The sequence below is a fragment of the Octopus bimaculoides genome, chromosome 19, assembly GCF_046866305.1.
Source record: "Octopus bimaculoides isolate indiv1 chromosome 19, ASM4686630v1, whole genome shotgun sequence".
Lineage (NCBI taxonomy): Eukaryota > Metazoa > Mollusca > Cephalopoda > Octopoda > Octopodidae > Octopus > Octopus bimaculoides.
The window spans coordinates 48,665,201-48,690,155 of NC_142946.1; the positions used below are offsets into that span (position 1 = coordinate 48,665,201).

The 24,955-nt window shown below is 34.4% G+C and overlaps 1 protein-coding gene across 1 annotated transcript in view; it reads left to right on the forward strand.

Moving 5' to 3' along the window:
• The window catches only part of LOC106877012 (dynein axonemal heavy chain 6), an 80,923-nt gene that overhangs the window by 54,459 nt on the left and 1,509 nt on the right, over positions 1 to 24,955 (forward strand). Inside the window, exons 51-78 of the mRNA XM_089337607.1 lie at positions 260 to 443; positions 1,916 to 2,070; positions 2,508 to 2,688; positions 3,277 to 3,402; positions 4,025 to 4,134; positions 4,856 to 5,018; positions 5,266 to 5,348; positions 6,035 to 6,272; positions 6,357 to 6,659; positions 7,756 to 7,941; positions 8,206 to 8,378; positions 9,364 to 9,544; positions 10,066 to 10,245; positions 11,008 to 11,114; positions 11,869 to 11,995; positions 13,010 to 13,156; positions 13,914 to 14,048; positions 15,483 to 15,673; positions 16,451 to 16,544; positions 17,052 to 17,292; positions 18,076 to 18,176; positions 18,830 to 18,931; positions 19,123 to 19,237; positions 20,057 to 20,178; positions 21,079 to 21,249; positions 21,978 to 22,064; positions 23,263 to 23,509; positions 24,519 to 24,673. Of these exons, the coding sequence (XP_089193733.1) occupies positions 260 to 443; positions 1,916 to 2,070; positions 2,508 to 2,688; positions 3,277 to 3,402; positions 4,025 to 4,134; positions 4,856 to 5,018; positions 5,266 to 5,348; positions 6,035 to 6,272; positions 6,357 to 6,659; positions 7,756 to 7,941; positions 8,206 to 8,378; positions 9,364 to 9,544; positions 10,066 to 10,245; positions 11,008 to 11,114; positions 11,869 to 11,995; positions 13,010 to 13,156; positions 13,914 to 14,048; positions 15,483 to 15,673; positions 16,451 to 16,544; positions 17,052 to 17,292; positions 18,076 to 18,176; positions 18,830 to 18,931; positions 19,123 to 19,237; positions 20,057 to 20,178; positions 21,079 to 21,249; positions 21,978 to 22,064; positions 23,263 to 23,509; positions 24,519 to 24,673 (4,405 nt within the window). The remainder of the gene's footprint in view (positions 1 to 259; positions 444 to 1,915; positions 2,071 to 2,507; positions 2,689 to 3,276; positions 3,403 to 4,024; positions 4,135 to 4,855; positions 5,019 to 5,265; positions 5,349 to 6,034; positions 6,273 to 6,356; positions 6,660 to 7,755; positions 7,942 to 8,205; positions 8,379 to 9,363; positions 9,545 to 10,065; positions 10,246 to 11,007; positions 11,115 to 11,868; positions 11,996 to 13,009; positions 13,157 to 13,913; positions 14,049 to 15,482; positions 15,674 to 16,450; positions 16,545 to 17,051; positions 17,293 to 18,075; positions 18,177 to 18,829; positions 18,932 to 19,122; positions 19,238 to 20,056; positions 20,179 to 21,078; positions 21,250 to 21,977; positions 22,065 to 23,262; positions 23,510 to 24,518; positions 24,674 to 24,955) is intronic.

Below are 24,955 nucleotides of genomic sequence, written 5' to 3' on the forward strand. Positions count from 1 at the left end.
CTGGTACTTAATAAATGGAGTCACATGAAACGATCGTACTGCAGTAACCTTGAATATCCTTGTTGCTTATTTTGATTATTAATAAAAATATATTGTTTAGATTTATATATTGTCTATATATTTGTATTACTATCTTGTTGACTTAGCAAACAAAGTAATTCCACATTTTGTCCTAAATTTATAATCTGTTGCAAGCACATTGTTTTGTTTTTAAGCAAAACCTTAAATCTACCAAGAAATAATTTTTGCTTTATTACAGAAACAATCTCCACATTGTTTTGTGCATGAGTCCAGTTGGTAATGCATTCAGGACACGCTGCCAGACATTCCCTTCTTTTGTAAATTGCTGTACAATCAATTGGTTTACTGAATGGCCAAAAGAAGCATTGTTAAACGTAGCAGAATCTTTCTTTGACAAGCTGGATTTTGATGACACAATGAAAGTAAGCATTCATACATAATACTTGTTTGTTCTGAGTTGCATTGTTGAGAATATTTCAGAGTTGATTGTACAGAGGCAATCCTTTGGGTGTAGTAATGTTGGACACATAAGAGGTGCAGTAGTATCCTGGCAAAGTTAACGGAGAAAGTAGTCTTTGTGTGTGATAGATATGTAGGTACAATAAACACTAAGAATGATCAGAAAATAGACTTCCTCAGATGTCTGGTGGGGATCTTTAGAAATAGTAGATACCTTCCATTACCTAGGCAAACAAGAAAAAGTGAAGGAAGAATCTCTGGAAGTGTAGATGTTAAAATAAGAATAGGCTAGGCAAAGTTCAGAGAGCTACTACGTTTATTGGTAACAAAGGGCCTCTTCCTAAGGATGAAAGAAAGGCAGAATGTATGATGCCTGTGTATGTACAGTTATGCTACATGGCAGTAAAACATGGGCTGTGACTGCAGAGGATATGCAAAGGCTTGAAAGAAATGAAGTCAGTATGCTCTGCATGAGGGGTAATGTCAATGTGCATGTACAACAGAGTGTAAATGATATGAGAGAAAAATTGTAGTGTGCAAGAGAGAAGACTGCATTGGTTTGGTCATGTAATGTGTATGGATGACAACAGCTGCATCAAGAAGTGCTGACTTCTAATTGTGGAGGAAACCTGTGGAAGAGGTAGATCCAGGAAGATGTGGGATGGAATGGGATGAAAAGATCTTCAGACGTTAAACCTCAAAGAAAAGATGAAAAGGGACTTGAGACTTCTGGTGATTTGCTGTGCTTCTGAAGACATGTCAAGTTAAGTAGAACTGTGGCCATCCATACTTACAGGCATGTTGTCTGTGTCCCTGTCTCAACTAAGAGGTCCTTTACTTGAGGGCTCATGGGTGCTGGTGTTACACAAAAGGCACTCCTGTTGGTGCCACTTAAAAGCATTGTACCAGTGCCACATAAAAGTGCACATGCAGATGCCATGTAAGACCACCAGTACCAGTGCTGTGCAAAAGCTCCCTTGCTAGTGTCCCATAAAAGTGCCCATGCTGGTGCAACATAAAAAGCATGCAGTACACTTCCGTGAAGTGGTTGGTGTTAAGAAGGACATCCGGCCATAGAAACCAAGCCAAAACAGACAGCTGGAACTTGGGCTGCGCTCCAGCTGGCCAGCTCCTGTCAAATTGTCCAACCCAGGTCACCATGAAAAACAGATATTAAATGATGGTGATGATGATGATGATGACGATGTTGGGGGGGGGGTGATGTTCATGATGGTGGTGGTGGTGGTGGTGGTGATGATGATGATGATGATGATGATGATGACGATGTTGGGGGGGGGGGGGGTGATGTTCATGATGGTGGTGGTGGTGGTGGTGGTGGTGATGATGATGATGATGATGATGATGATGACGATGCTAACGATTAAGACATTCCCTTTTATTGTATTCCAACTTGAATACTTTTCAATATTTGCAGACTAAGTTGTCAGCTATGTGTGTTGAGATACACGTTAGTGTTACATCAATTGCTGAGAGATTTCGTAACGAACTGAAACGATGCTACTACACAACACCAACAAGTTACCTGGAGTTGATCAACCTCTATTTGTCTATGTTAAATGACAGAAGCAAGTAAATATTACATGTATTTTATTTATTTATCTATTTTAAGATGTGTGCTGTAAGACTAATATTTATAAAGACTTATTTCAAAAAGATAAAAATTTGTTTGTGTCAACATTACTTTCCTTAAACTTCTTGTTACAAACAATCTAGAACAATAAAAATAAATAAAACAAATAGATTTGGCATCTTGGGCAAGTTCTTCTGCTATAGCCCCAGGTCGGCCAATGAATGAATTTGTTAGATGGAAACTGAGAGAAGCCTGTCATATATATATATATATATATATATATATATAATAAATGCCGATTTGTCTTGATAAATATATTACTCTTGTTGCTTGTGTTTTGTTGTTTTTGATTTGTTTTTTTTTTAAATCTAGAAGTTTTACTTGTATTTTTGAAGAGCTCATAGCTTCTCATGTAAGTTGTGCTTTTGTTATACAGTTCCATAAAAACTGCTGAAGCTCGAGTAAAAAATGGTGTGAAAAAGCTTTTGGAGACAAATGAACTTGTTGCTAAAATGAAAAAAGAACTTGTTGCACTTGAACCAGAATTAAAACAAAAGTCAGCCAACACAAATGCTTTGATGGAAAAGCTTGTTTTAGACCAAGATAAAGTGGATTCTGTGAGTGTTTATTCAAAACTTAATCTGTTTTCAAATACCAAACAAAATACTATAGCAAAATCATTTCCATAGCTTTCTGCAGGTATCTCATACACACACACACACACATATATATATGCAGAGAGAGGGAGAGAGAGAGAGAGAGGCAATTATGCAGATAAACAAATTAAATATAACAGCTTGAGTTTGATATACAAAATATATATATATATAGGTATACACGCAAACAGAATGCTGCATGCTTATATAACATTCACTATCCACCAGTTTCAGGGAGAGAGAGTAAGTCGATTACATTGACATCCCCCCCACCCCCAGTGTGAAATTTATCAATCCTAAAAAGGAATGAAAGGTAAATTCGACCCCAGTGGAATTTGAACTCAGAACATAAAGACAGATGAAATGCCACTATATATTTTGCCCTGTGTGCTAACAACTCTGCCAGCTCACCACCTTAAAATATAATTTAATATTGCTTATATAAAAAGCTTTATTTATTCATTAATGTGTGTGTGTGTGTGTGTGTGCGCATGCATGCATGTACACACATATACACAATCTCAATGTTGTATTATTTAATTACTTCAGGTAAGGAAAGTTGTGGTAGAGGACGAAGCCATTGCAAAAGCTAAAACAGAAGAAACACAAGCCATTGCTAATGATGCACAAAGAGATCTTGACGAAGCTCTCCCGGCTCTTGAGGATGCCATTAAGGTAAGATGTTATTTATTAAAAACTAAAGTGAGTTTTATATATATATATCATTTATTAATTCATAATAGAATATAAGGATAAAAATCACGTTAATGATTTTCATCAAGCAGTCAGCATGCTATAAAAATTTATAGGCAATTTATACATTAAATTAATAATAATGTACATATATATAATTATACCAAGGGAGAAGGGTAAAAACGACCTCATAGTTTTTTGAAGGTATCGGCACTTCAAACTTGCTGGAGACAAGTTGTTTTCACCCTTGCTACTTTGATATATATATATATATATATATATATATATATATATATATATATATATATATATATATATATATATATATAATCAGGCCAAGTTCTCCGGTTTTTTACCAGTGTTCAGTGAAAAATTAAATACATTAGTTTTGCATTGATGGATATTGATGAAACATTTGAATTTTATGGGATCTGTTTCCATTTTGACGTATATTGGTTTGGTATTAAAGAGAACTGGACAGGTTAAGGTAAAGTAATTGTGATGCAATGTTGCTATGTGTACCGAGTTTGATGTTTTATATAATCCTTTGAGAGACAAAGTACATCCGTTCTGATTATATTTTTATATTCATTCTTTATAATAGGCTCTTGATTCACTTGATAAATCAGATATTTCAGAGATTCGAGTATTCACCAATCCACCAGAACTGGTTCAAACTGTATTAGAAGCTGTTTGTATATTGATGAATCAAAGGTTGGTTAAATATTTGGACATTTTTAGAATTTCAATGAACTACTTTCTATTATCATCACCATGTAAATAGAGTTTATCATTAGAAAGAGACAAACAGATAGTTAATAATATCAATCACTTTGAGGAAATGTGCTTCATCAAATAGATTAATGGTGAATAAGTTTTATTGTTAAGGGAGGGTCATTGCACCAATAATAGTAAACACATGCATTGGTTCTATATCACTTCTTTATTGTTAGTCAGTTGGTTAAATATCTAACCAACTAATTGATCTGATGTTTAATGTGTTTGTTGAACAATGAATCGGTTGTTTGTTTGTCAAAGTCCTTTCTTTGTTATTCCTGACCTCACCAATGACATACCTCCTTTCTTCAATGTCTGGCTTGAGTCTGTCTGAGAATTAGTCTTATGCCTGAATGTATATACATGTGTATGTATGTATGTATGTATGTATGTATGTATGTAGATGTGTGGTTGTCTATAAGAGAAGGGAAGGGTGAGAATAAACAAAGGGTGCATGCATGTGTCTCTGTCACTAGTGTGTGTATATATATATATATATATAAATACATGCATACATACATGTGTGTGTTTGTATGTGAGTGTATGTTACTCAGCAGTTCAGCATAATAGACTGATAGAATAAGTAAGGAAAATGAAAATAACATAAAGGTTGACCAAAAAAATGAAAGTGTTCTATAGGTACTGGTTTTTCTTGCAGAACGGACTGGTCAACAGCAAAAGCAATGCTTGGTGAACCAAATTTTCTAAGAAAAATGGTAGAATATGACAAGGATCATATCACTGATGGAATTTTAAAGAAGCTGAAAAAGTATATTGACAATCCAAAGTTTCGACCAGAATTTGTAGAGAAGACATCAAAGGTAAATATAAAACAATTAAATTTAAATATTTAATTCAACATATTGATTCAGTAAGTATTGATTCCTACAACTATTTAGCTATCATTAGGCAATAATGTAAAATTAATCTCCATACTCTACTAACCTCAAAATTATCTCATAATTTTTTCCTTTGATACAAAGTAATAAAGTAATTTTCTAAGATATTGAGCTTCAGATCTCTATTTACAAAGCTTTTCTAATCATATCGTTCTTTCACTTTTCACAGGCTTGTCGTTCAATGTGCATGTGGGTACGTGCAATGGATCTTTATGCTCACATACATAGAACAGTTGAACCTAAGCGCCAGAGGTAAATAATTTTGCATACATTTTTATCCTAATCTAATCATTTCCAAATATGAAATAGAAGCAGTGCCAGTGCAATAAACATTATTGACCACCTATACTTAATGTACATGGTTTGTGCATCTGCTGGTAGCCTACGCTTTGAAAGATTAATCTCCACCAAATTGTAGTCTACCAGTGAATACACAAGCCATGTACATTAAGCATGTGTGATTGATATTGTTTATCCTTTCCATCAAAGTTATTGCTTTGTTTTCTTTTTTTAGTAAACTCCATAAAAACAATGGAAAACCACAAGACAGAGTTTTCAGCTACTAAATTTTACTACCACAGATTTATGTATGCATCCTTACTTGGCCATTACTGGTCAGCCTAAGACTGGTCATTTTCTGCTGATCACTGCATAATATTTATAATATTTAGCATAATATTTACTATATGTCTATTTGGTTGGTTGTATTTTTGGTGTAGTTTCTAAAGGGTAAACTTTGGTTTTGTGAAGCTAATATAAAACTTCCTGTTTCAGATTTTAGATCGGCCATTTTACAAACACTGACCCACTGTTCATATATACTCTTCTTTTGTCTCTTCTAATGTTTTTAGAAATGTCTAAAATCTTCTTAACTTGCTAACTTCATACTAACATTTTCCTTTCTTCATATCAAACACTTATTACTAAAACATTGCCAGATTAAGTGAAGCACAGGCAGAACTAGATATTGTCACAGAAACATTGAATAAAAAGCAACAAAGACTTGCAGAAGTTGAGGCTCAGATTAACGAGTTGCAGGAAATTTATGACCAAAGTTTAATGGAAAAGCAAAACCTTGAAAGAAAAATGACACAAACAGCTGCTCGTTTAAAGCGAGCATCAAAATTAACAACAGCTCTTGCTGATGAACAAGAAAGATGGCGAGAAAACATTGAGGTAAGAATGAATCAATATGCCATTTTGAAATTACAAAAGAAGGATATTCTCTGTAAAGTAAATATTTAATATTTTGATTTTTAGGAATTTAACAACCAACTCTGTAATGTCACTGGAGATGTGTTTATATCAGCTGCTTGTGTGGCCTATTATGGTGCTTTTACTAATAATTACCGAATGGAACTTGTGGATCACTGGTCTCTTCATTGCAAGCAGTTGGAAATCCCAATATCAGATGATTTCTCTCTTAAAAACATCATGGCAGATCCATTTGAAATACAACAGTGGCATACAGATGGATTACCAAGAGACCAAGTTTCAATTGAAAATGCAATCTTAGCCACAAGGGGCCATCGTTGGCCCTTAATGATTGACCCTCAGGAACAGGTATATAAACCCTTTTGTTACTATATTTCAGTTGAAAAACACTGCCTTTATTTCAAAATAATTTGGAAAACATGTTATCCATTATCTGTTACTTGCTTCAGTCATTCGACAGTGGCCATGCTGGGGCATCACCTTGAAAGGTTTAGTTGAACACATTGACTTATTTTTTTTTTAAGCCTGATACTTATTCTATCAATTTCTGTTGCCAAACTGCTAAGTTAGGAGGACATAAACAAAGCAACACTGGTTATCAAGCAGTGGTGACTAAGAGGTAGTTCCACATTTCTCAAAAAACCTTGAAACTCCTAAACCAGGGCCCCACTGCCAGATGCAGTTTAAAGTCATCATTAGATAAAAATTAGAAATCCATAGCAAAATGTAAAATTTTAAATAGGCAGACAGACTTGTATCTTTTATCTTTTATTTGTTCCAGTCAGTTGACTGCGGCCATGCTGGGGTACTGCCTTGAAGGATTTTTTTAATTGAGCAAATCGATCTCAAGACTTATTTTTTTTTAAGCCTAGTATTTATTTTATCAGTCTTTTTAGCAGAACCACTAAGTTACAGGGACATAAACACACCAACACTGGTTGTCAAGCTGTGGTAAGGGGACAAATACACACACACAAAGGTACACACTCATAGATATATACATATATATGTGTATATACATGTGTGTGTGTGTGTGTGTGTGTGTGTGTGTGTGTGTGTGTGTGTGTGTGTGTATGACAGGCTTCTTTCAGTTTCTGTCTACCAAATCCACTCACAAGGCTTTGGTCAGCCTGAAGCTATAATAGAAGACACTTGCCAAAGGTGCCATGCAGTGGGACTGAACCCAGAAACATGTGGTTGGGAAGCAAGCTTCTTACCACACAGCCATGCTGACACCTATTTTTCTTCTTCTTCTTCTTCTTCTTCTTCTTATTATTATTATTATTATTATTATTATTATTATTATTATTATTATTATTATTGTTCTTCTTCTTCTTCTTCTTCTTCTTCTTCTTCTTCTTCTTCTTCTTCTTCTTATTATTATTATTATTATTATTATTATTATTATTATTATTATTATTAAAATTTTTTTTTCTGTTTTCAGGCCAGTGCATGGATTCAAAACAAGGAGACAAAAAATGGACTAAAAATAATAAAAATGAGTGACTCACATTTGTTACAGACACTGAAAAACTGTGTCCAGTTAGGAATGCCTTTGTTAGTCGAAGATGTTGGTCAAACTTTAGATCCAACTTTGGAACCCATTTTACTAAGACAAACATTTCAACAGGTATAAGCTACACATAATCTTTCTCTAACTTTTGCAATTTATCAGGCTTTGTAGTACTCAATTTGGTCGTTTCTTTTGCAGATCAAAAACAAATTTTTATCATGCAAAATATTAAAGAACTAAATTTAAAACCCTTTAACATTCAGATTACTCTGCCAAAAGTGAAGGTTAAATTCTTGCTAATTCACTTTTTTGCTTAGATTTGTTACCGTTCTGAGAAAGTAAAACTAGTTTCAATGTAGATTATGAAATGATCTTTTCCAGGGTGGTCAGCTTGTGATTAGAATTGGTGACAGTGATATCCAGTTTGATATGAATTTCCATTTATATTTAACCACAAAAATCCCAAATCCTCAGTATCTGCCTGATGTGTGTACTAAAGTGACAATTATTAACTTTATGGTAACTAAATCAGGACTTGAAAATCAAATTTTAAGGTGAGTCTTTTTTTTTTTTTTTGTTCCCCTAGTCTATTATATCTTCAGCATGCCACGCTGAAGATGATATTTTAGATTTTATTTAAGCATTTATTTTGTCATTGTATTCTCTTTGTGTGTTAATTTCTCAGTATTTTGTGTTCTCATAACACACACGCACATACATGACACATATGCGTGCATGTAGATGCATATATGTGTGTGTGTGGCTGTGTGGTTAAGAAGCTTGTTTCCTATCCATGTGGTCTTGGGTTCAGTCCTGTTGTGCGGCACCTTGGACAAGTATCTTCTACAATTGTCCTGGGCCAACCAAAGCTTTGTGAATGGATTAGATAGACAGAAACTGAAAGAAGCCTGTCATATATATAGCTGAACCCAAAACCAAGCTGCTGACCAGCACAGCAATGTCCACACCTATTATAACATTCCTTTTATCATCAGGTGTGGCTGTATGGTAAGAAGCTACCTTCCAAACCACATGGTTGCAAGTTCGAGTCCCACTCTTTTGCACCTTGGGCAAGTGTCTTCTACTATAGCCTCGGGCTGACCAAAGCCTTGTGAGTGGATTTGGTATACAGAAAATGAAAGAAGCCTGTTGTGTATATATGTGTATATGTATGTGTGTGTGCGTGTGTGTGTGTATTTGTGTGTGTGTGTGTCTGTGCTTGTTCCTGCCTCTACCATCACTTGACAACCAATGTTGGTATGTTTACATCCCCATAACTTAGTGTTTCGGTGAAAGAGACCAATAGAATAAGAACTAGACTTACAAAGAGTAAGTCCTGGGGTCAATTTCTTCAACTAAAACCCTTTAAAGGTGTGCTCCAGCATGGCCACAGTCAAATGACCATAACAAGTAAAAGAATAAAAGTAAAAAAAAAAAGGAATTAATTTTGTTGACTTGAAATTGTAAAAAAAGGAAAAAGAGAGACTTTAATCATTCAGCTCAGGTTAAAACATTATTGAAATGGTTTGATTTTTTTAGTGATGTTGTACGTCTTGAAAGACCAGATTTGGAAAACCAGAGAAACCAACTGATTGTGAGAATTAATGCTGATAACAACCAACTGAAAGCAAGTGAAAACCGCATTCTGAAGCTGTTGTTTGAATCTGAAGGAAATATTTTGGACAACGAAGAATTGATTAACACCTTGAATTCGTCCAAGGTTTGGTTTAATTGTTACAAATTCACCGTTTTTCTAGAAAGTTCTAAAGTGGTACTTAATCATCATCACCAAGGGCATCCAGCTGTAGAAACTCTGCCAGATCAGATTGGAGCCTGATGCAGCCTTCTGGCTTGCCAGTCCTCAGTCAAATCGTCCAACCCATGCTAGCATGGAAAGTGGACGTTAAACGATGATGATGATGATGATGAATATAAAGATGGATGAGATGCTACTGAGCATTTCATTCCACTTACTAATGATTCTGTCAGCTTACCACTTTGAGACTATGAAATAATAAAGTGCAAAACTAAATGCTTTACTTGTACTTTATTATTTTTTTTTGTCTTTCTTTGTTCCAAGTTTAATTCAGCCCTGGGTGAACATTTCCTTTCATCAAACCAACTTCAATAAAATAAGAATTAATAAATAAATGATAAATACAAGACACCAATAATCTAAACAGCAACAAAACTGATATTGCTATTCTTCACAATATATTTAATTAATATTTTGTCTTTCAGATCACATCAAAGGTTATAAAAGAGCGTTTAAAAGAAGCCGAGCAAACAGAACAAAATATATCTACTGCTCGAGAGAAATACCGGCCAGTTGCTACCAGGGGGTCAATCATATATTTTGTTGTGGCAGATATGGCTGAAATTGATCCTATGTATCAATTTTCATTAAAATATTTCAAACAAGTAAGCAAAAATTTAACTGCTAATAATTTATACATTTTCATGTAAAATTAATTTCTCTGTAGTGATTAAAATATTTAATCTAAATTTTCTTTTCTTGACCCTTTGCTTGTCCAAAGCATTTTCATAACTTTCTCCCAAAACTCAGATGCTTGTTTTCAGACTTTTAGTTAAGCCTTTCTTTTTTCATACATTCTGAGTAATATAAAGCTTTCCTTTCATAAGCCCCAAGTATCTTCATTTGATAAAACCATATGAAGTCCTTACAAAATCTAAATCATTATGAATTACTAGCAGAAAGACAACCTGCCTGGGTCATGAAATATCGCCACCCAGTCCATCCCTTTTCACATTAAATTCCAATATGATTATAATCCACACCATCTTAAAAGTATTTAAAGACTTTCATTAACAATACCCATTTTCTTAAAAGTTATGAAGAAACAAAGTCAATCAGCTTCAAGTAATTATACTGAAGTATAAACAGGGTCATTAAAAGACTAGTTTGCAGTGTAAAATAATTGTACTGCAGTGAATAGAAAATAGTTTCATGATTGATTCACAAATCTAAAAACATGGTTTGATAAAAATATATTACAATTAGAATTTATAAAAATTTTCTGAACAGTATAGACTTTAATAATTGCTGTCTTTTAGTAAAAATTATGAACTCCAAACTAATTAATAAACAGTTTTCTTGATTATACAATCGATACATTGTTAATATATCTCATAGCTTGCATTTATTTATATATTTTTCAATAGTTATTCAATCTCACCATCAAAAACACCAAGAGAGCAGAAGACTTGCAAAAACGAATACAAATGCTTATCTGTGAAACTACAAAATTCATTTATAAAAATGTATCTAGGTAAAGTTTTCTTTTTTGGCATTGTGTTTTGTAATCATTTATTTTTCATATTCTTAATGTCAGAAAATTCCATAAAAAATATGGCTGTGTAGTTAAGAAGCTCATTTTGCGGCAATGTGGTTTTGGGTTCAGTTCCTATCAGTTCCACTGTGCAGCACCATGAGCAAATGTCTTCTACTATATCCCAGGCTATAGCAGGAGTGAGTTTAGTAGGCAAAAACTGTGTGAAAACTTCTATGAGCTATTTTTCTTATATTTGCTGCATTGACCATGTGTGTTCATTTATAGTGAGAAATTTGTGGCTTTGGAGTGTTGACTCCTATTTCTAGCACAGCTGGCATTTTTGGGACCCTAATTTATACACACACACACACATACACACACATACATGTGTATGTTTGTATGTGTGCATATGTGTGTGTGTATATATATGTGTGTGTGTGTGTGTGTGTGTGTGTGTGTGTGTGTGTGTGTGTTTTTATGTCTGTGTTTGTCCCCTGTCACTGCTTGACGACTGGTAGTGGTGTGTTTACATCTCCATAACTTAGCAGTGCAGCAAAAGAAGACCAATAGAATAAGTGCTAGTCTTCATAAAATAAGTCTTGGAGTCGATTTGCTCAACTAAAACCCCTCAAGGTGGTGTTCCAGCATGGCTGTAGTCAAATGATTGAAACAAATAAAAGAATGAAAGACAAGAATATATTGAAAACTTTGGAATCCTGACTTTGTTTTTCTCTCATCTCACTTTTTTCAGGGCTTTATTTGAAAACCATAAGCTCGTATTTTCTTTCATTTTGTGCATTGGAATACTGAAACACGAAGGCAAACTTACAAATGAAGAATGGAATTATTTCTTACGAGGTGCTCCAGTCATGAATGAGGTGATTGTTAAAAACTTTTTCCTTTTTTTTTTTTAATATTGCTGCATGGTAAGAAGTGTGCTTCCCAACCACATGGTTCAGGGTTCAACCTCAGTGTGGCACTTTGAGCAAGTGTCTTCTGCCATGTTAAAACATTATTGAAATGATTTAATTTCTCTAGTGATGTTGTACGTCTTGAAAGATCAGATTTGGAAAGCCAAAGGAACCAAATGATTGTAAAAATTAATGCTGATAGCAACCAACTAAAAACAAGTGAAAACAGCATTCTGATGCTGTTGTTTGAATCTGAGGGCTGACCAAAGCCTTTGGGTGAAGTTGGTATGCAGATACTGAAAGAAGCCCATCATGTATATATGAGGGGGTACTGAAAAGTTCCTGGCTTTAAGGGTATTGCATGAAAGGCCTGCTTGGAGGCTCAACCTTCCAAGTTCTTTTGCAAGGTTTAGAAAAACTGAAGGACCACTGCAATAAGTGTGTGTGAATCTGAGAGGGGAACACATTGAATAAAATCATAATTAACTGATCCTCCTGTATTTTCTTTTACCCAAAGCCAGGAACTTTTCAGCTTATATGTGTGCATGTCTGCAAGTGTGTGTGTGTGTGTGTGTGTGTGTGAGAGAGAGAGAGAGAGAGAGAGAGAGAGAAAGAGAAAGAGAGTCTATCTCCTTGCCTTGATATCTTATGTATTGAATTAGCAAAATCATGGGGGACCCCCAAAACCTATTGGCTCAGGGGCCCCACTAAGTCTAAATTTGGCCCTGATTATTATACTACCATACAACTAACAGCATAAATCATATTATGCAGAGTTTTATGAGTTAGATGTAGTTGCATCTATACTCAGGTTGATGCAACATGTCATCTAACTTCCAGCATAGAACACATTTTTTTTGGAAAATTGCTTCTATTTTATTTACCAGTTTGAGAAGAGAAATATAACTTATACATCTACAAATGAAGTCTTGCTCCAGCTTTTAAAGCTAATTTCTTTATTATTTACAATTTCTGTTTTAGAACTTTCAAAATGAATTCCCTGTAGATTTGCTGAATCAAAACACATGGAATGCTGCAGTAGAATTAAGCAATAATTTTCAAATATTCTCCACTCTTGTACAAGATATCACCCATTATCCTGTATGGGTGAACCTCGGAGACACACAAGTAAGTGAAGATATACTAAGTTTCAAATTTTGGCACAAGGCCAGCAAGTTCAAAGGCGAGGGTAAGTTGAATAAATTGACCCCAGTGCTCAACTGGTATTTACTTCATCAACCGCGAAAGAATGAAAAGCAATGTTGTTGCAGGAGTTGCCAGAATGAGCTTGTAGACAATACCAAACTGCATCGGGGGCTCTGACTCCTAATTTTTCCTTGGGGTTTATTCCCAAAGCTTTTCCTATTGCTGGGTGTGGCCACAAGACAGCAGAGGAATCAGGTGCCAGTCAGGCGGCACTGGCATCGGCCACAACTAAAATTTCCATTTTGGTTTTGATTTTCATTTGCTTTTGATTTTGATTTTTGATTTGAATGTATTAAAATTAATGTAGGTGTTAATTAGAAATGTATAAGATAAAGACTATTCAGTTCAAAGTAAATTTCTTCATGTCGTAGTTAACCACATCAACTTATCAACTGTAAAATAACAAGTAAGCATATAAAAAATATACTAACATAATCAACATCTTCAGACATTTATTTGATCTTCCATGAAAACATTTCTTGTCATGGGGGAATATTAGCATATATGGAAAAAGATGAGGGTTAGCAACAGGAAAGGTATCCAGCTGTACAAAAAAAACTACCTCAACAAATTTCATTCAATCCATATGAGCACAGAAAAGTAGACATTAAATCAATAATCAAATTTCACTGTATTGTTTTCCTTTATATTTCATTCGTTTCATTTTCATTTAATTTAGATACATGCAAATCCAGAGATAAAAGACCAGACAGATTTAAATCTAAACAACCAGTCTTCACCATCCAAAGAATGGCAGAAAGATTTGTCCAGTTTTCAGAAACTGTTATTCATCAAAGCCTTTTGTGAAGAAAAGGTAACAATTACATTTCTTGCCACAAATTTTATATATAACAATCTTCCTTGCAGGTTGGTTTTTTTTTTTCTTTTTTTGCAAATTTTATTTGCTTATAAAATATTGAAGCATGTGTCTTTGAAGATTTGTGCTTTTTGTTGTTGCTTTTTTATATGCTACTCACACCCCCATGAAATAACAATGTTATCTATTTACAATTAGTTAAAATGAAAATAATGTAGGCTTATCATGAGTGACAGAAACAGTATTGTTTCAAAATATCAATCTGTGTAGCATACTTAAAATAGACACATCACTGAAAGCCTAATAAACTGCAGTATTTGTCTTGAGATAGCATCTCATATACATGTAGTGTTAAAAAACACAGAAACATATCAGTAACAGATGAAAATCATCCTGCAGCAGTAGAGGCATCTGTAAGAAATGCAATCTCAAGACAAATACCGCAGTTTACTAGGCTTTCAACAATATGTCTGTTTTAAGTATGATATTTAGATTGCTATAATCTAGGTTCATTTTTATCAATTGCTTACATTATACATAATATAAATGGTTAGTAAGGCGGTGAGCTGGCAGAAACGTTAGCACGCCGGGTGAAATGCTTAGCTGTATTTCGTCTGCCGTTACGTTCTGAGTTCAAATTCCGCCGAGGTCGACTTTGCCTTTCATCCTTTCGGGGTCAATAAATTAAGTACCAGTTATGCACTGGGGTCGATGTAATCGACTTAATCCCTTTGTCTGTCCGTGTTTGTCCCCTCACACCAGGCAAACTGCTTAGCCGTATTTTGTCTGTCTTTATGTTCTGAGTTCAAATTCTGCCGAGGTCGACTTTGCCTTTCATACTTTCAGGATCGATAAATTAAGTACCAGTTGCGTACTGGGGTTGATTTAATCGACTGCCCCCTCCCCTGAAATTTCGAGCCTTGTGCCTACAGTAGAAAAGAATAATATATTCTGTCTATGGATGTAAGTCAATATTATCGGTAGGATTTGAAGTGCAGCCCTATGGAAGTAATAGTGTCAAGATATTGATCTTACAATCAGAGTGAGCTGGTGCAAAGAAGTAGAAGTATAATATCTGAAGAATATGCCAAAAGAGAATTTAGCCTGACTGGTCTAGCAGGTGATGGACATGGATGCAAATGAATATAATTAAAACTCGTTATTGAAACAAAATGTTTATCTTTTTTAAACCTTTCAGCATTTAAGCCAACCAAATCCACCCAATTATTCTACCTGTGTTATATTCAAACTGGCCTGATCTGACCTCTCACACCTACCCTACAATGTATTTTTAAAAATAAAGAATTATATCCCTGAAATCTCTTAGCTACCAGATAATGCATGATTAATTCAAAAATATGGATTAATAAGCATTACATTTCACAGAGTAATCTGAATGCTAAAAGGCCAACATCCACCTCTATATTTCAGACTGTTTTAGCCGTCACAGAATTTGTTTGTGAGAATTTGGGTCAAGAATATGTGGAGAGCCGTGCAGTTGATTTACAAACTATCTACAATGACATGAAGAAAGAAATTCCACTTGTTTTTGTTCTTAGTACTGGATCAGATCCTATGAACTCTTTAATGAGATTTGCCAAGGAAAAGAATTATTCAGACAGGTATAATAGTTTACCCTTTTGTTACTATATTTCTGTCGAAATACACTACTTTTGACTTATGCTGAGGTACTACCCTGAAGGGTTTAGTTGAACAAATTGACCCTGTACTTATCTTTAAATCTGGCACAAGGTTACGGGGGTGTAAACAAAACTGATACCATTCTCAAGCAAAGGGGAAGGCATGCACAGAGAGAGAGAGAGAGAGAGAGAGAGAGGGGGGGAGGGAGAGAGAGGGCGGGAGAGAGAGAGAGAGAGAGAGAGAGAGAGAGAGAGAGACAGATGCACATAAACACACATACATTAATATATAGATGCACATGCACACACATATTTACAACAGGCTTCCACACAGTTTTCACCAAGCAAATTCACCCACAAGGCATTGGTCAGTCTGAGGCAATACTAGAAAGCACTTACCAAAGATGCTGTTCAAGAGAAGCCTTAATCATGCTGCTCTTTCTCTGTTCTCAGAAGTCCTGCACAACTCATGCAACACATGTCGTATTAGAACAAGGAAAACAGTTAATCAAATAATTAAAGAGAAATTTAAACCACAAGTCAGTGCTTTTAGCTTATTGTCTAAATCCAACTACAAGCATTGAGTTCTAATATGCAGAGCACATTGTTCATCTCAGTAAAATGACTCAGTAAGCATGACTCAATTTTTAAACTCTTTGAATGAGAGTTGATCAGCTTTTAAGAATACAATCATATCTGCAAAAAGGTTGTAGAAAAAAATAAGTTTGTTAACATTCATTTTCTCTTATTCCTTTCTAGAATTTCAGCTATTTCTCTTGGTCAGGCCCAAGGTCCACTTGCTGAAGCATTAATTAAGGAAGCCACTAAAACAGGTGATTGGGTTTTCCTTCAGGTAAGTAAATTTATTTTTATTGTTCTTTTTTCCTTAGAAAATATTTTGCATGAAACAACGAAAAGAAAGCTGAAGATTTTACATTATTTCATTGTTTCAAATCATAACAGATTCACAGTATTTTCCCGCATACAAGTCAACATGGTATATAGTGTTGACATTCACACGTTATCACTATCTTTCTAAATCCTGTTGCATTTTACTTGGAATTTTGAGTCCTCTAACGTCATCTTGGTGTATAAGTTGACCTATCTTTTATGGTTGTGAATTTTGGCATGAAAAATTCGATTTGTATTGGCAGAAAATATCCTGCCTCTGTAGACATTATCATTTTCGCCTTTGTAAACTTGTACCCTCTTACTCTGAACAAACATCCTACTTTCTGTTCATACTCGAAAGTATTGTTATAGACTCTGGATAAAAACAGGTTGGTTTCTATAATTTATTTCTCAGACTATTTCAAAATATATCTCAAAAGTTTCCTCTCTCAATAAATATTCCTTTTAGAATTGTCATCTAGCTGCTTCTTGGATGCCTTCAATGGAGGAAACTCTCAAGGCACTTACAGATGAACCGGAACAAATACATGATGATTTCAGGCTTTTCCTGAGTTCCAAGCCTTCAAAACATTTTCCAATTAGTGTATTACAGAACAGCATCAAAGTTACCAATGAACCTCCGAAAGGAATCAAGGCAAATATCCGAAGAGCTTTTGGAGAAATTAGTTTAGCATTTTTTGAAGATCACAGTAAGAAATATTTTTATATTTTTACTTTTTACATTTAGTTTTTTTTTTTTTTACTTTTTTACTTTTTCCAGTCATCAGACTGCAGCTATGAAGGATTTGACCCCGGTACTAATGATTGTTTTTTTAAATTCTTTTAAAGTCTGGTACTTATTCTATCAGAATCTTTTACTGAGCCGTTAAGTTATGGGAACACAAACAAACCGACATTGATTGTCAATTGACTGTAAACACATGCTGGTGGCACGTTAAAAGTACCATTCAAGCATGGTCGATGCCAGTGCTGCCTGACTGGCCCTCATGCCAGTGGCATGTAAAAAGCACCCACTACACTCTCGGAGTGGTTGGCATTAGGAAGGGCATCTAGCTGTAGAAACCTTGCCAAATCAGACTGGAGCCTGGCGCAGCCTCCTGGCTTGCCAGTCTCCAGTCAAACTGTCCAACCCATGCCAGCATGGAAAGCGGACGTTAAATGATCAGAGAAATTAGAAAGAAGAGGACTGCATGGAAAAATTTATTTATATTAAGAAATTTTTACCCAATGTTTTTTCAGTGTATTAATTTGATTTACCATCCATATTCATATATAAAATACTACAATTAGCCATGATTTTTGATGGTACAGGCCAGCTAGTTATATAATAACAAAGATGACAATGATGACTCCTAACTCTTACATTTGATCTAAGTAATTATGAGTATTTTAGATTTCTTCCTGCATACTTTACGAAATTAGATTTCTCACCTTATAAAAAAAAACATTCTTTTGCTTACTTTTCATCCCAGTTCTTTCTGAAAAATGGCAAAAAATGGTTTTTGGACTTTGCTTTTTCCATGCTGTTATTCAGGAGAGAAAAAAGTTTGGTCCTTTGGGTTGGAACATAAAGGTAAGTTTTAAAACAATTCTTTTTAATCATTATCATAATTTTTTTCCACATCTGGGTGTCTTTTTTCCTTGTTTGTTTCATAAGTATATAAGAGACGTCATGACAACATAGCAAGGATTGTCCATTGGACACTTTGCAACAAGTATGGACTTGACAGAGCAGAAAAGTGGTACGAACATAAACCCGAAGGCATCATTGAAAATGATAATGCAAAGATCCTAAGGGATTTTATGATTCGGTGCGACCATGAGATAGAGAATAGGAAGCCAGACATAGTCTTAATTGAGAATAACAGCAAATGATGCTGGATCATAGATATAGCATGTCCAGCTGACAACAAGGTTTGCGATAAGGAAGAAAGAAAAGTCGAGAGATATGACAGGTTAGTTTGGAAGGTTAAGCAGTTGTGGCTGATGAAAAAAGTGGTAGTAGTACTAATAATTGTCAGAGCTCTGGAAATAGTGAGTAAAAATCTTGAGAAGTACATGAACAAAGAGCATGAGAATAAAACCTCAGAGGCCTACAAAGAATAAGTCCTGGGATTGATTTGCTCAACTAAGGGCAGTGCTACAGCATGGCCGCAGTCAAATGACTGAAATAAATAAAAGAATAGCTTTACATTTGTTTTGTATTTTTTTTTTTTTCTTTTCAAGTATGAATTCTCAGACAGTGACCGAGAATGTGCTTTGAACAAGCTGAAGATATTTTGCACTGATGGCATTCCCTGGGAGGCACTTAATTACGTTATTGGTGATGTAAGTGAACATCAGGATTTTCTTTTCTCTGAACTTCAAACTTGAATTCCTATCAATACAATGTGACTATTTAATTGTATGATAACACTGCTAGTTTCAAAAAGGAAACATACCTTAAATTTTTTACATATTTAAAAACAGTATTCCTTCTTTCTGTTTATCCTATTTGTATAACATTTTAATTTTTGTAGATTACCTATGGAGGTCGAGTGACAAACAGCTGGGATCAGAGATGTCTAAGAACAATCTTAAATAATTTCTTTAATCCTAAAATATTACAAGAAGACTATAGATATTCTTCATCAGGTATATTTTCTAATCCCTTTTATAAAATATTAAACAACCAACAGAATTAAAGTAAGTTTAGTTCATCTTTAAACAAAGCAAAATATTCTATGTCCAGTGTCTCAGTCTTTCTGCATGTTAGTAGAACATCACTGAGGCAAATGAAGAAGCTTTAAGTACCTTAGGATCACATTCATGAATAATGGAAAGCAGGAAGCTGAACTGGATGCTAGAATTACAGGTGCTGGCACAGCAATGCGCTGGATCCAGCATTCAGTCATCATAAAACTGAGGTTGGTAAAAAAATGCCGAACAAGTTATCTTTAATTTAGTTTTTGTGCCTTTCCTTCTCAATGGTCATGAATTTTGGATAAACTAAAATTGGTGGGAGGGGTCCTCCAAAGGATCTGTAGAGTAATGTTACTCCACAGAGTGCATAGCTTGGAGATCAGAGTGTCTATATATACATACACACACATACATAAATATTTATAGAGGTATACACATATATATTTATATGTATAGAAGTATACATAAATAGAATTAAGGAGTGTAACCAATTTATTGCAAAATCTTGTATGAACCCCCACAGGTCATGTGGACCCCAATTGAGAACCCCTGCCTTGGATGTAGAAGTAAAAAAAATTGGTACCATGTTTGAATATGAAGCATGGTTCCCTCTGCTTTCTTGAGAATGTGAACCCATGGTCTGCATGTGGAATCTTAAGTCATAGCAACAAGAATTAAGTTGAAATACTAGTTAATTAACCTAATTATAAAATATTTACATTCAAAATAATCTACAGTGTTAATGCATGCAATTTGTTTTCTCATTGCTAGGTATCTATTATAGTCCAACTTATAAAACCTTGGAGGAACATCTTAGTTACATTGAAGAATTGCCCCAAATAGACCACCCTGAAATATTTGGGTTGCATGAAAATGCAAATGTTGCATTCCAGGTAAAGTAATTTCTAAGCTGTTTGTTTCAATTAATATTAAGTTATCTTAAGGTGGCTGGCTGTCAGAATCATTACCATGCCAGATAAAATGTTTAGCAGCATTTCTTCTGATTTGAAGTTCCAAGTTCAAATGCCACCAGGGTTGATTTTTTCCTTTCATCTGTTCAGGGTCAACAAAAGAAGTATCAGTTGAGCACTGGGATCGGCAAAAGAAGTACTTGACTTATCCTCTCTCCTGAAATTGCTGGCCTTGTGCCAAAATTTGAAACCAATCATTAAGTTGTCTTATAACAGTCATTTAAGTTATTTTAAAACAAAATGAAATAGTGTCCATCATCATCATCATCATCATCTTCGTCATCATCTTCCTCATTTAATGTCCTTGTCTCATGCTGGCATGAGTTGGATAGTTTGACAGGATCTGATGGGTCTCAGGACTGCATCATGCTCCAGTGTCTGCTTTAGTATTGTTTCTACAGCTGGATGCCCTTCTTACAGCCAACCACTTTACAATGTGTACTAGGTGCTCTGTTTACTGAATCACTTTTCAGATGATCAAACAGAGCAGTAGCAGCACCTCATGGTTCTTCATTATCATCATTAATCATAATTTTATATTTTCTTAAACTTCCATATTTATATATTTCTCTCTCTCTCTCTCTCTCTCTCTCTCTCTCTCTATATATATATATATATATATATATATATATATATATATATATATATATATATATACAGATAATTTATCCTGTTCATGCTATTTTATTAGCATTATCACGCATTTGAGAATAAAAAATTTATATTTATATCTTTCAATACATCTCAACGCTTCTAAAACAAATTTTGTTTACTTTCATCCTAAGTTGAATTTAACATATGTATTAATTTATTTACTCACAGAAGCAAGAAACAACATTATTGATGCAATTAATTCTTGACATCCAACCAAAAGTTCCACGTAGAAGTGATGGACAGTCGAATGATGACATAGTTTTGGAAGTAGCTGATAATATTCTGGGGAAATTAATTGACAAGTTGGACATCATTTCAGCAAACTCAGATTTATTCAAGGTGACTGTTGCTTTATCTTATCTTATCTTATTTATTTGTGTGTCTTTGTGTCTGTGTTTGTCCTCCCCACCATCACCACCACCACCACCCTTGAAAGCTGGTGTTGGTATATTTATGTCCCTGTAACTTAGCAGTTCAGCAAAAGAGAGCAATACAATAAGTATCAGACTTAACAAAAAAACAAGTACTGGAGTCAATTCATTTGACTAAAAATTCAAGGCTGTGTGCCCCAGCATGGCCACAGTCTAATAACTGAAACAATTAAAAGATAATTTCAAACTGAATTAATATTTTTTCAATCTTCATAGGTTTTTCCCAGAAAAAATTATAATTTGATCAAAGAATATGGAGTTCCTGCATTTATATTTTTATTTATGTCTCTCATAATGCTAATTAATGCCCTGTGTACATTACAATTATTTATCATCCTTACATATTTCTCAATTTTATTTTATTTTTATTCATGCATGTTCTCATTTAGTGCTATGAAAGTCAGTAAATTAATTCTTTAAAATTTAGATTAGCTATGGTTTGTGTGTCATCAAGAGATGTAACAAACATTATAAATTTCATCATTTCACTATAATTTCTTATAAGATCTTAAACCAATAATAATATAGTATTATTACATATATAATATAGTATTATTATATTTATCTAATATAGTATTATTATATTTATCTAATATAGTATTATTACATTTATTATGTAAAATTATGCTTCTACAGGTTGACTCAAACAACAGAAAAAGTCCATTAACAATATTTCTGTTGCAAGAAGTAACTCACTTCAACAAATTATTGTGGGTAATCAAGGTAAGTATACAAGTAGCACACGTCCTTTATAAAGATAAAATATTATCAACAGTTGAACACAATGATTTTTCATTGATGTTCTCATTTTTTTTTTTAGCTTGTGTCTTTACTTCTCCTGCCCCACCTTTTCTTCTTCATTACTATTAGCATCAGTGATGACAAAATTATTTTAAACTACAATCATTGTCAACACCAACATTTAACATCTGTTTTCCATGCTTGTCTGGATTGGGTTGGACAGTTTGACAGGAGCTGACAGTTTGACAGGAGATGACAGTTTGACAGAAGATTGCACCAAGCTTGATTGTCTGTTTTAACATGGTTTTTAAGGCTGGATGTCCTTTTTTATGCCAACCACTTTACAGAGTGTACTGGATGCTTTTCTGTGATACCAGTACCAGCAAGTAAGAGTAGTATGGGGGCATATGCTGTAGCAACATATCGCTGCATCCTCCATTTATTGGGGATTCCCTACTTCTGGTAGATGACTCCTTTGCACCACTCAAGTGACAACCCTCCAATGCATGGGTCTGTTTGGATAATTGTTGCTGGTAAGGATTTTATGAGGTAAGAGGGCAAGTCCTACATCAACCTCTTTCAGTTGCCTTTTATGATTCACAGACGAAACGTTGAGTCTATTCTTTGACAAGCTGGGTCCCAAACAGCACTGGCAAGATTGCCAGGTAACTCACAAGGCAAGACCTGTCAACTGTGAGGAGTAGGGTTTCAAGGGAGGTGGCTTTGTGCCAGATGATGTGAAGTTGAAGTTTGAATAGAGGGACAGAAATAAGTATCATGCATTGACCCTTTAGTATTCAGATTACTCTGTCAAATGTAATGATTATTTATTTACATTACTTTAAATTAATCATGCATTTTCTTATGGCTTTGAGATTTCGATGATGTGATTGTGTATTTTTAGAATGATAATGTAGGATTGCAGTGAGAGAACACATTTGGCCAGTTTTAACATAAAACAGGTAGAATATTTTGGCCAGGTATGGCCGGTTTAGGGTTAGGGTTAGGGTTACTGTATTTACATACATTTGGCAGAGTAATCTGAACACTAAAGGGTCAAAGATGATTATATTAATACAATGAGATACCAGAAAATATGATATGTATGCCAGAAAATATGGTACTTTTTCTCAAAGATGTCTTTGTGAAATTATGTGATAATAACCTTTTTTTTTTAAAGAATTCTCTTGATCATTTGCAAAGAGCAATTAAAGGACTTATTGTCATGACTGATGAACTAGAGCAGATATATATTTCTTGTTTGAACAACCATTTACCAAAAGTATGGTCAGGAGTTGCATATCCTTCACTGAAACCACTATCAAGTTGGATAACAGACCTAAATTTGCGCTGTTCTTTTATGGAATCGTGGATTAAATCAGGAACACCATATTCTTTCTGGATTTCAGGATTCTTTTTCCCTCAAGGTATGTTTCTGTTACTAATATGTATAAATTTTATGTAGCATGTGGGGCTAAATGCTCAGAGGCATATCATCCATCTTTACATTCTGAGTTCAAATCCCATCAAGGTCGACTTTGCATTTCATCCTTTCAAGGTCGATAAAATAAGTATCAAATGAATGCTGTGACCAATGTAATCGACATGCCTACTCCTCCAAAATTACTGGACTTGTGTCAAAATTTGAAGCCAATATGTATATATTTTATAGATAATGTTTGTTATAATGTCTAATTTTTTTCTACATTCCAAACCCATATGCTGTTATAGTCAATAAAAGAAAACCCAGAATACCCTGACAGTTGATTCAAGGAAGTATAGCAGTTCCTTAAATATTACTGACATTGTACCCATGTAAAATTACTTGATGAATACAAACATTCTTTTATTCAATTTCACTTTATTATAATTTTTCCATAAAATCTTTTGATATATATATTTTAAAAATATATTCAAGGTAATTTTTCATTTAGAAAAATCCTACAGGCTACAGTTTGCCCTCGACTCTTCTTTTCTACTCTAGGCACAAGGCCCGAAATTTCAGGGGAGGGGGGGCAATCAATTAAATTGACCTCAGTACACAACTGGTACTTAATTTATCGACCCCGAAAGGATGAAAGGCAAAGTTGACCTTGGTGGAATCTGAACTCAGAACGTGAAGACGGACGAAATACTGCTAAGCATTTCGCCCGGCGTGCTAACGTTTCTGCCAGCTCGCCACCTCTGCCCTTGACTGTTCTGCACAATCAAATAGGGCATCAATCACCAGATTGTGGCTGTATAATGAAAGACCTGATATCTAATAATGTATATTATTATTACAAACTAACAAAGTATATGTGATAAATCATCATTTTCATAGTGAACAATGTGATCTGAAATGATAAGTTGCATATTTATTCTTAATATGTTCCAAACAAAAATTTAGTGCATTTTCAACAAGTTTTAGCTAATGTTTTGCAATATTTCTTACAGGGTTTTTAACAGCTGTACTACAGAATCATTCACGAAAATATCAGTTACCTATTGATTACCTGTCATTCAATTTCAATGTCTTACATGTTCAAAACCCTAATGAATTCAGAGGATCGGTAAAAACTGAAACTTCTGTTGAAGACACCCAACCAGATGTAAGTAGTCTTCAGTTCTTTGAAAACTTTGTTTCCCTCAGACAGTTTTCTTCTAATTATTAATTTAGAGAACTTGTTTTTCCTAACAGTCTTCTAGTTCTTGATTTATAAGTGGAATATCCTTTTAATGTCAAACCAACCTGCTGGAGATCTAGAAGTAGACCAAGAATGAGCAGGACTGGCCCTGGGGTTGCTGGCACCCTGGGCAAGTTGAACTTTGGTGCCCTTACAAATATAATTTTTTAAAACTTTCACAAGGAGAAAAACTGAAAATGTAGACTA